The following is a 12,282-nucleotide window of genomic DNA, read 5'->3' as shown; positions in this document are numbered from 1 at the left end:
AGACATCCGAGTTCTGGTACTGCCTCCATCTGCTAGGCTTTGTCACCAATGGCCAGTGCAAATAGGAAAACAAGAATGCGATTGAAAAAGACCCTGTTCCCTCTTTTAGGTAGCTGTGGCTGCAGCTCCTTCTTCCAGCTGTTGAGGGGGTGGGGGTGGGGTAGAAGATCTTCCCCTGAGTCAGTGCCTCCTCTGTTAATGTGCCAGTTGAAGATACTCCTGTAGGGAACACAAACTACCATATGCTAGGAACTCAAGTGCATGAACTCCATAATGCACTAAACTCCACAGGCCTCCGAGAATAAGAGATCAGAATTGTCTCCTGAATTTGAGCCTCCTTCACTACAGTGTTGTTGTCACTTGACCAAAGCAGCTTGACCTCTCTGATTTAATTCCCTTGCAGAGGTGGTTACTTTTGATGACTGAAATCTGTATATTGTTCTAAAGAAAGAAAAATGAATATTACTTTGCATATGTTTCTAAGAAAAAAATTAAAATTACATAGCCTATATTTGATTTTCTGTCCCTTATATTCATAAGAGGTCTCTTAATGAAGGCTTTAGCATTAGGGTTAAATTGCTGCCTGTACGTTTTCTTTAGTTTAATAAAATCTTTGCAAAGCAATTGTCATTGCCTACCTGCTTTCAGAATGCTTGCTTTTATGTTTAAACTAATATTTCTATCTAAACTTTCCATAACTGAGATCACTAATGCGTTGTATTGCTGTTCAACTTTGGCTTGCTGCACTTTTATACCATTTCTACATACTAGTGCATTCAGTGCTTGCTTTGAGAAACTGTTCTGGGTGTAACATTTGTACTGGATTCATTCTCCTTGTGATGAAAGGATTCTGTCAAAGTTGGTTGGTCTGAAGAGTGTCCCGCGTTCTTTGCAAAGTCCACAGACGATCATTGTTTATATGCTTCTTGTTTCCAAAATACATTCTTCAGTTGGCTCTTTTCTGTTAAAGTGAGGATAACCAGCAGCCTAGTACAAGCACATAATGAACCACCAAACAATCATCATCTGCTTTTCTCACAGCAAGGAGAAATGCATTCTGAGAAGGAAGCAGGTTCTCAGATGGGGGATAGTTAGTTATTTTTTCTAATGACAAGTACAGAAGCCTGTTATGGGTGGATATTAATCCTCCTGGCATCAATTCCAAGTTTTCAGAAAATCTATTACAACTTGAACACAAACCCTTGTTTGCTACATACTATATCAGTAGGTGCAGAATTGTGTCTCTCTTTTAGGTACTTGTATGGCAGACCCCCATGACAGAAGCATCTGAGCACCTCACACTTTTTAATGTATTTATCTTTATAGCACCTCTATAAAGAAGTGCTATAAAGCACTCTAAGAAGTGGAGAAATACTGTTTTCCCCCATCTGTAAAATGGGGATCTGAGCCACAGAGATATTAAGTGTCTTGCCAGTGGTCACACAGGAAGAATGTGGTGGAGCAGGAACTTAAACCCAGATCTCCTAAATCCCAGGCTAGAACCCTAACCACTGGATCATCCTTCCTCTCTAAGTAAATACAAGAAGAAATGACAAGGCAGGTAGCCATGTCACTTTGTTTAATTCTGTATTTATACCAGTTGACACTGTCACTGACGAGAGAAGCCATGACTGTTTGTAGTGCCAACCATCACATCTTTGTTGTGTCAGTAAAAATGTAAAAACCCAAGGAAATGTAACCACAGAAAACAAAGCCAAAGTTAAATTAATGAAATATGGAGTTAGGGTAGACAAGCCATCCTTAACTCACCCTGTTCTGTGTGGTTTTGAGTATTCGTCTCTGCAGGGTGATTTTCCTCAAAATAAAGATTGGAGAAGGGTTGAAAATCTGCTGCTGTAGCCTCCCCACCCCTCAAAAAAAAATTTGTTTTCCCCCGATACCATTGCATGTCTGCCCTGTGACATTCTTGCTGGTACATACAGCTTTCTGAGCACTTCTTTTTGAGGAAGAAGATGTGGAGTCAAAGACTCATTTATGTTCTAATTCCAGGAAGTAGCACAGGGAGCCTGGGCACTGCTGTCCCAAACAGGAAATACTGAACCACAATCTAGAAGGGGAATTGGCCTGTGTAAAGTAGTCCTATAACCTGAGTTTACAGCCTCAGATTAGTCCCCTAAAATGGAAACATTAAATAAAGCTTCTAGACTCTACCATACAGTAGGAGCAAGGGCAAAATCTAAAGACTACCTGTATCACTCACTGCAGTTTTCCCAGATACCTAAATCTTTCTGAACACATTTAGCCCAACAGTGCAGAGATGATGCTGCCAATTGATAGCACTGAAAAGGATTATGAAAGGTGTCAGGCTGCTTAATAACAACAAGGCTCATAAGAATGAATTAATACTAACAATATTGACCCTAAAAATGGTCAATTTAGAAATCACTGGCTACACACTCACTTCGAACTTCAAAAATGCGACAGTACTGGCAAATGTTGGGCTAGATTCTGAAAAGCTGGTGTAAATTAGGAGGAATGTAATAGCTCCATAAGAGTTCCTCCTGATTTACCCAATTGTAACAGATCACAATCTAGCCCATTGTCTTCCATCCAAGTAATGACTCTGATGCTACCTTTCTCAGAGAAGTGCACCATTTGGGAATATCTCTTAAAACAATTTTGAAGCTGAGTGCCATTTTATTAATTAATTTGTTGAATAGTTTTGTGTTGGGTTATTTTCTTCATGGACAAAACTCCCTCTAGAGCTGGTTTTAGTCCTGTTAGCAACTGGGTCCATCTCCTGCAAGTTGTTCTGCAGGAGTGCTAGGGTCTGCCTATGCAGAACAGCTACCACAGTCAAGGCTACCATTGACTAAAGAATCTGCTGCTACGTACATTTGAAACTTTTGTTCTTTCTCTTCTGTTTTCCTTGCCATTCTGCCCCTTTCTTTCCTTCCTCCATTCTCAGATGCCTTGTTTTGCACAGTCGTGCTCCCCAGTGTATTCTTCCTAACTGCTAACAAAGTGAAGTTAATAAATACCCTTTAATGCATCTGCACCTGCAAGGGCTAACTTGTGCAGTAATCGTGTACCATTTTTCTTTGAAGGAAGGAACAAAGGTGCAGGGACCAGGTTGTGCTGTAGTAGTAAAAACAAGTCACTGGCTAGACAATTCTTCAGAACCAAAAGAAGTTGTATAGGTTTTGATGTGTAAACTTCACAGCAAGCCTAGACAGTAAAATGAATTACAATTGGAGCTGTAAACATGCAGCCAGATAAAAAACTAAACAGAAAAGCACATTCCTTTCCTCACCCCTGGATGAAAGGCTAGATTCCAACATGCTGCCACGGAGGTATGGGCACTGAGAGGAGTACAACATTTTCTGACACACTTTCAGAAACAGATGGAGCAGCCCTTGTGAGGTAACATTGAAATAAGTCCCGTTTTGGAGGGAGGTTTCCTGCATTTCTACTGAAATGTTGCAACTTCCTGAAATGATGCCACGTTTTGTAAGTTGCCTGAGAGAGGCGTAGGCCAGAGAGTGTAAGAAACAAATTTTCCTCTTAGACTAAATTAATTCTTTCTTTGCACGTGTGGCTTTTTGGAGACATGGTGTCCTGCCATGAAGCAGGCACATGAAATGTATTAGGCTTCAGATCCAAAGCAATCACTGTGCATTATTCAGAAGTCAAGTCTTAGTATCTTCCAGAATGCTCAGAATGCAAGTTGAATTGAAAGGAATCATCCATCGCTTAAAAGTAGTACACTTTAAATCTGAATGAAACTCAATTCTAAAATCTCTGAATGTAGCCTCCCTATAGGTAGCAATTAATTGGCTAATACTACTGACTCTAGGTGCCATTTAGCTGAAACTGTTTTTCCTCTAGATTGAGAAACAGCTTTCAAACATCCGTTTTTGCACCTGCACTGACATTAGAAAATTCAGTTCGGCCTTTAAAAATATTAAGGGGCCTGGTGCACCACCTCACCAGTGGGTGTGGTGTTGAAGGTGGGATCTTACTTGATTTTTTTTTTCCCTTCACACAGAGTTGCAACAAGTCCATAGAGACTGCCTCCCACCCCCAATGCAGGGTCTCTCTTATTAACAGAAAAGCTAATGCAGACCATGAACAAAACTTTCACCTCAACCTCTCAGCTGGGTGACTAAGTCATTCTTTGTCCATCTGTTCCCCCACCTGAGTCCAGTGCTCACTTCCACTCTGGCTCCTCCCCAGGGGTTCTCTCAGTTCTAGGCTCTGCCCCTGCTGTTAGGCTCTTTGCCCCTACTGGAGTAAGATCCTTCTCTGGAGTCAGGGGTCCAGAGATGTCTGTCCATTGCAACTCTTCTCCGGGGACAGCAGGTGATCCTGGCCAGGCTGGGCTTCTAGACAGTGTCTGGTTGAGACCAGGGGATGCCTGCTGACTGCAGCTCTCTGTCTAGGAGGCTCCCCTCTCTTGGAGCACCTCTGATGGGCTCCCCATTCTGGTGGGTTCCCCAAAGAGCTCACCCTCTAGGCTCCCTGCTCAGGTGTCTCCTGGGAGCTTGTCACCACAGGAGCTTCCTGTCTCCTTTTGCAACTCCCCTCTAACTGAGTTTGGGTGTCCTTTATTAGATCCAGGTGCTTGTTTACTAATCAGCCCCCCAGGGGGAGCCTTCCCAAGGCAGTTATGGGCAGATAGCCGTAACTCCCCATAAAAGGCAGCTGCCCCATAACAAATAGTGAATGGGCAAAGTAAAAAAGACCCCAAGTTGCTGATTTGCCAAGTTCCATCTGGAGGAAAAAAAGAAACACGTATTATGTATTTTGTACTAGTTTGGCACATAGATTAAAAAAATACCCACGTGGGTTGAAGATATAGGGCCAGATGCTTGGCTGGTGTAAATTTGCAGAGCTCCACTAAGTCAATGTTGCTATGCCAGTTTATACCAGTTGGGTGTCTTGCTCATCGTGGCTTTGATATTTTTTTCTTTTGTAGTGTGCTTTTTCCCGTTTGCTCACACAATGGCTGATTGTTACCCTGTCTTGGACAAAACTCACGCTGTCGCCATGGGCAGTTTTGCTGTAAGGACTGTAGGATTTAGTTCCCAGTTTTTACCATTTAACTGGGAAAAATGACTGTTATGCATGCTTTGATCATTTCCAATTGGACTAGGGTAACTCTAGATAAAGATGCACCTTAAACCCATTTGGAAGGTGCAGAATGCAGCAGCTCCTAACCAAGCAGTATTTCCCATTATTACTGTGTGTCTTGATTTGCCCTGGATTTCAAAGTGTTGATTCTAAAAAGACTTAAATAGATAAGTCTTGAATACCTTAGAGACCCGACTCCCGCTTTGTATGATTTTTACAATAGAGGCAACCAGCTGAGACACTTGAGACGCCTTGTTTAAACAGGAAACTTAGAGTTCACAATGACAGGGTCTTCAACCTTTTGAAAGACCACCCAATCTCATCTATCTGAGCCCAGATATGGGGGACCTGCTACAAATGTAATTTGTGGGAAGGTTTTGGGTTCTGGATTGGAGCTGAATGTGGAGCATTTTGCTTTCATAATGGGAGATTTTTAATGGCCTTCTGGATCCAGCCCCTGGAAAGTCTGTACAGCACCTAAAAGATTGAATGTATGTTTATAGGGCGATAGATATACAAAGTCTATTATGTACGTGAACTTTTCTGTTTTTCTAAGTAGTAAAAATCACCAGTTCAGGATGTCTAAAATGATCCAAACAATCATTCATTAACTGCCCTACATTTTACTGTGCTCCTAGCCTTATTTTTAAAAAACAACTTTAAAAAAAGAGGCTGCATCTCTTAGTAAGATCTACAGAGCTTCTTGTCATCTCCATCATCCAATCCATGAGCCATGCCTGTTATGGAACATGCAAAACATACTCTTATAAAATGATCTTGTCTCAAACAGTGAACATAAAATACTAGTATACCACCCGGTCTTTCCACTCGAGTAGGACATTCCGATTTAAGACTAATGCTAAGGTAAGTCCATTTGAAACACTTCTCCCTTTCATAATACAGGAACTCCTCACTTAAAGTCGTCCCGGTTAATGTTGTTTCGCTGTTGCTGATCAATTAGGGAACATGCTCATTTAAAGTTGTGCAATGCTCCCTTCTATCGTTTGGCAGCTGCCTGTTTTGTCCACTGCTTGCAGGAAGAGCAGCCCGTTGCAGCTAGCTGGTGGGGGCTTGGAACCAGGGTGGACCGGCAGCCCCCCTATCAGCTCCCCGCTCCCCTAAGTTCTCTCCCCCCACTGCCATGTGCTGCTCCTGCCCTCTGCCTTGGAGCTGCTCCCAGAGACTCCTGCTTGCTCTACAGGGGGAGGGGGGAAGAGGAGGGATAATGTCAGGATGTCTCCCCCTCCCCCCAGCTCCTGCACCCCGCTTACCCCATCTTCCATAGAGCAGGGGGGACACACAACAGATGGAGGGAGCTTCTAAGCATTAGCTGCGGGTCTTAGCATGCTGATTTAATTAACAAGGCAGTGTGCTTAAGCCTGGGGTCAGCTACTTAAAGGGGAAATGCACATTTTTTCTCTCACACACAGGGTGTGTATCTCTGTCTGCCCTCCCTCCTTTCCCTCATTTACATTAATTCTTATGGAGAAATTGGAGTCGCTTAACATCATTTCGCTTAAAGTTGCATTTTTCAGGAACATAACTACAATGTTAAGTGAGGAGTTACTGTATAAGACACATTTCTCTGATACAATTCTTCAACTGCTAAACACAGCCCTTGAAAGAGGATAGTGCAATAGCAGTCCCAAAACAATTCAAACTGCCTCATGGTTTTCCCCTTGTAAACAGGTCACTGCGCATTTAAACTGTGAAATAATAGGGTGGCAGGTCTGTCATAATTCTAGTTAATAAACATTAGCTCAAAAGAAATACAACATTAAGGGATAAAATCCATTCTTCAAGAGTGAGTTCTCAAGCATAATTAGAAAACAAATAATTCTTGACCTAATGTAGCCACAAACATGCCAAAACTGTCAGATTTTTATAAGTTATTTCTCTGTAGGGGTCAAATCTGTTACCATAATGTATAGGCTGTAGCTACACCAAGAAAAGTTGTATTAAGCCATGTCATCACTGCAAATTTGGGTAAAGACTAGAATTTATCTTAAATTTATCTCACTATTTAGGGATATTAAGCAGCTCTTATAAATCAAACTAGAAGCTCTCAAATGAGTCTGGGCGGAACTGTCCTGAAGTGCAGCATAGGCAGAGACACCAGAAAAAAGGTACAAGACATAGACATGTCTTCAGTTATCAATGAAGAATCCTTGTGTTTCAAAGGCATTTAGTGGTGATGCAGGTTCCTGGCGGTGCTTCTTTTGTACATTTCTCCTCCAATGATTTGTAATGTCTTTTGTTCTTAGGCAAGACTCGGAGGACCTGTCTGTTGCCCACAAAGTCAGCCAGTGAGCACTGTTTTAACAGAAACCAACTGCCAAGTTATCCAACTCTGCCTTTGACTAAATCGGTAGAAGCTCTCCAGCAAGGAAAGAAGGAAATCCGGTTGAGCTGCTTTCATCATGCTCCCAAGAGCTGCATCAAGCCTTCAGGCATCACAGGTTTGAAGAAGAACCGCAGAAGTTTACCAGCAGCTGTCTGCCGGAGCTGTGAGACTCTGGATGGCACCCAGAATGCGGCCAAGTGGCCAAGATCTCATTCACTGGATGACCTCCAAGGAGAATCCAGCACTGACCTACCGAACACTAGTAAGAAAGTAGATTCTTTCCCTCAGGATGCACTGGAGGTAGCAAAAAAGACAACTGGCTCCGTCCTGAAGCCTAAGGCTCCTGGGGGTGTCATGAGGGCAGAAGAGAATCTACCTAAGCAAAGTAAAGGAACTGCTGATTCTCAGAAGGGAAAAACTAGGAAATTGGACTGCTCAGTAACAGAGACTTCATGTGGGACTCCTACTCAGTACCTGCTTAAACGCTGGGAGGCTCAGCCTACTTCAGTTACACACAACGTAACAAGGACACCTCTGGAAAATCATCATAAAAGCAGTCATGACCTTGAAAGGGCTGATAACTCTCCAGTCCTCAAGGAAGGTCTGAAAGCTGAGCAAAAGGGCGTGAGCGAGGCAAGAATTCAGTCAAAAAATCCTTCACAGCCACCACCAGTCCCTGCCAAAAAAAGCCGAGAACGCCTTTCTAATGGACTATATCATCCCCCTCTGACCCTAAGTGGAGCCCTTTCAAGTCCAGATGCACCATGTTTGCCAGTAAAAAGGGCCAGTCCATCCAGCCCCATTGATTGCCGTGTAGTACCTGCCTGTAGGCCCTCTTCTGAGCAGCCCAGTACTCCTCCAAGCACACTGCCCCCTTGGCTAGCTGAGCTTTCTGAGACTGCTAGCATTCAGCAACATGTGGTAAAGCTAGGCCCTGCTTTAGCCAGGAAAGTCTCTTGTACTAGAGGACTGGATCTGGAAATGTTGATAGAAAACAAGTTGCAGTCTGAAGAGATTGATCTCACAGAGGAACCATATTCAGACAAGGTGAGAAGGGGCTAATGTCTCAACGTTTTAACTCTGGCCTTTATAACAGCTCACTTTTCATTGTATCTAGTGAATTATTTGTTCTCTCTAAATCATTGGAAAAGATGGCAGTATCTTTCAGGCACCCTGTCTGACAGGCCGTTCTGTGTATATCAGGCCTCGCACCCAAAGGCAGTCTTTCAATACCAGTAAAGTAAATAGCTGTTTGGGGCCTTGCGGCTTTGAACTAGGGTGACCAGATGAGAGGAAGGAAATATCAGGACACGTGGGGGGGGTCGCCGGCGGGAGGGGGGGGAAGCCACCGGAGTGCGTCCCGACCGATGCGTCAACAAACACCTAAATATCGGGACAGTCCCAGTCCCGATTTTATCGGGACGTCTGGTCACCCTACTTTGAACTCTGCATTTCCTGCAAGCTCTGCTACTTCCGGCCTGGGTTTGTCTTCTCCAACTATACGGTTTAAAAGAGAATAGAACTACATACCTCCCAAAGCATACCTTTCCAAGTCCTACTCTTCAGCAAGAGGACTTAACGAGGAGGCAACTCTTAGAAATGGGAATCTGGGCATGAGTTTGGGATCCAGGCTGACCCTGATTACTCTATAGCCATTCCTTTGAAAGACAGCACAGTTCTGTCCATTAATTCTGTTCTGTCCTTTCGCACACCAGTGATGCTTCTCAGAACTACGGTGGGTTCAGAGACCCTCACTGGAATTTGTAGAAGGGTTCAGCACCCAATGTGCAGAGTCATAAGAGTAGCAGTGGGAGCTTCTAGGTGCCGAGCACTTTGGGAAAATCTGACCTGTAAATAGGTGCCTAAATGAGAACTGAGCTCCTTTGAAAATCAGGACCCCATCTCACTTTGAGGAGTGGGTGGAGCCAGCTTAATCACTCAAGTGTTGCAGACTTACGATTAGTTGCATAACCAGCAACAGGCATTAGATATTAGTCAGCTTGCTTTGATGTCCACTTTTTTCTGACCAAAAACCTAGCAAGTACTCTCTAAGGGAACAAAAGTTTGGGAGAAATACATGCATACACACACTTCAAATGAGTGCTGATTTTGAGCAGGGAAAATGGAAGGGGAAACTGATCAGTTGAGGTTCATTGTCCATGCTGGATGAAGTGCAACAAGGATACAAAGAGAATAAATGGTGAAAGTCAATCCAATTAAATGTGTTTTAATGATATAAGGCAACGATGTGCCACCCTAAGTGTGTCTAACTGAGGCAGTTGCAGGGACAGACCCTAATCTTGCAATGGTGTGTTGATGCTCCATTGGTATGTGACAGCACTTTGTCATCGTAGTGCAGCAGCTGCATGAATTGATGCAATGAAAGGGTATGATGAAAAGACAGTTTCATCTCCCATTCCCTCCACATGTTCCTGGCTGCTGGGAGGGAAGATGTGTTTCCCACTCCACTCTTGCCTAGTGCAGGGCTGAAATGGAGCAGAGTTTGTCCTACACAGACCGTGTTTGCACTCTGCCTTACTGTGTGTCAGGCAGGGAAAAGAGGTGATGAGACCTGTGAGTCCTACCAGAGATACAGATAACATCTCAAGGACTAAACTCATTGGAGCAGAGACTATCTTTTTGTTATGTTTGTATCACACCTAGCATAATGGGGCCTGGTCCAGGATTGCAGCTCCAAGATGCGACCTTAATACAAATAATATTAATATTGAACAGCCACATCTAGCTTAGTGTAAACTAGATTCCAAACACAGGACCATATCCTCTAGTATGCCTCACCTTCTACCCAATGCACTCAGGGGGAGGGACATAGATGACTTCCTGCCTCCTCTCCATCTTCTTCTCCCGCTCACCCCCCATTCTCAGAACTGCTCTAATTTGCACTGGATATTAAAGGTAATTTATGAAAATATTAATGCTACCCTGTTGTTTAAATGATTCAGTGATACATCTGAAAGCCTGTATGACGTTACTACTTCTCTGGCATAATGGCTAGGGATGAGGAGGGACCTCTTATTGACTGGAATATCAGTCCCCACACTGGAGGGAAGTGCATATGAATGTTTATGTGAAGAATAGAAATATAATTGTAAAGAGGTCAAAAAAACACCAAAGTTTTTGGAAGGCTATAAAATATATTCTGCATAAGGGCAAAAGCCAACTTCTAATGGGGGTTAGGAAGAAATGTTCCTCAGCATAGGCTACCCCAGAATTGCCTATTTGACTCACTGTTGGAAACAGGATACTGGACTAGATGAACCACTGGTCTGACAATTCCTATGTTCCTAATGCAACACTAACTCTGACCATTATCTCCAGAGGACTCCTAAATCTGTCAGACATCTCCCAAATTGTACAAGTCAAGAACCAGGAAATCCATAGTGATCAGATCAGTTTTCTCCAGCCTTGATGACAGTCGTTTTCTGACTAGGCCCAAGAATAACAAAATATCTAGTAAAATTTCTGAATGCCAAAATGTGTGCTGCCCTACAACTTGTCAGAGGCAGATTTCACTGGTGGAACTATGTGATGGCAGAGAGATACTTTGGATAAAATGTCGGCCCTCTTTGAAGTCCATGGGATTTTTGCTCGTAACTTCAGTAGAGCCAGAATTTCACCCTTTGAGGCTGTGTAATGGTAAAGGCTTTATGGACTAGTGTCCCAAACGCCCCACTGTAGGTATTGTTAACACTAAATGAAACCCCATTCTTTGTGACTCTCGGAGAAATCTAAAGCTCCCCTTGTCATTTTGTGTTTGATGTCTGTATAGAAACCTTTCGTTGATTTGTATTGCTTCTGGGGGTTTTTTTTCCTTTCCCTCTTCCTTCCTCCTGCATGGCTGGATGGTAATTTGCAGCATGGTCGGTGTGGGATTCCTGAAGCTTTGGTGCAGAGATACTCTGAAGACCTAGAGCAGCCTGAAAAGGATGTTGCTACAAACATGGACCAAATCCGGGTGAAGCAGTTGAGGAAGCAGCACCGCATGGCAGTGAGTGTCTCTGTATACCACGTTCTTTGCTTATAAATACATAGTTAATTGAATGATGGTGAAGGGTACTGGATTCATAGCCCGGGAGACTGAAATCCTGTCTATGTTCGCAGAGATACAGCACAGGTAGCAGCAGAGCATACCACCCCCTCATCCCTCCCTCCTCTGTGCTGGAGGGGAACCACTTCCAGTATTGAGAGTGGAGTTGAGTCACCCTGCCCATTCAGTCTTTGGCATCTCTGATGAGAGCAACAAATATAATAAAAGGTTTAGAAAACCTGACGTAAGAGGAAAGGTTAAAAAAAAATACTGGGCAGGTTTAGTCTTCCGAAAAGAAGACTAAGTGGGGCCCTGATAAGTCTTCAAATATGTTAAGAGCTCTTATAAAAAGAAAAGGGACCGATGTCCCCCATACCTGCTGAAGGTAGGACAAGAAGTAATGGGTTTAATCTGCAGCAAGGGAGATTTAGTTTAGAAAGGAAAGCCTTTTTAACTATAGGCATAGTTAAGTTCTGGAACAAGCTTCCAAGGGAGGTTCTGGCATCCCTGTTACTGGAGGTTCTTAAAAACAGATTAAACAAACATGTTAGAAATGGTCTAGATATACTTGGTCCTAACTCAGATTTAGGGGACAGACTAGATAACTTCTCGAGGTCTCTTCCAGCCCTATATTTCTACGACCAGCTACTAACAGCATATTGGGAACAGTTAAAAAGAGTAGAATGGGTGGTCAGCAAATGACTTTCTCATTGCCTAACACACACAGGAGAAATAGCTATCAAGGTTTGAAACATCCCTTTTCTAAAACTATCAAATTCTTACCATTGGGGGGTGC

General features: G+C 43.3%; 1 protein-coding gene across 6 annotated transcripts in view; it reads left to right on the top strand.

The window, feature by feature from the left end:
- SASH1 (SAM and SH3 domain containing 1) overlaps positions 1-12,282 on the top strand; it is a 270,968-nt gene that overhangs the window by 254,684 nt on the left and 4,002 nt on the right. For all 6 annotated transcript variants that reach the window (XM_039532949.1, XM_039532948.1, XM_039532952.1 and 3 more), the window contains 2 exons: positions 7,359-8,485; positions 11,316-11,447. In XM_039532949.1, the coding sequence (XP_039388883.1) occupies positions 7,359-8,485; positions 11,316-11,447 (1,259 nt within the window). The remainder of the gene's footprint in view (positions 1-7,358; positions 8,486-11,315; positions 11,448-12,282) is intronic.

Source organism: Mauremys reevesii, linkage group 3, assembly GCF_016161935.1.
Source record: "Mauremys reevesii isolate NIE-2019 linkage group 3, ASM1616193v1, whole genome shotgun sequence".
In the NCBI taxonomy this organism is placed as follows: domain Eukaryota; kingdom Metazoa; phylum Chordata; order Testudines; family Geoemydidae; genus Mauremys; species Mauremys reevesii.
The sequence above is the reverse complement of the archived record's forward strand: the minus strand, read 5'-3'. Positions and strand labels throughout refer to the sequence as shown.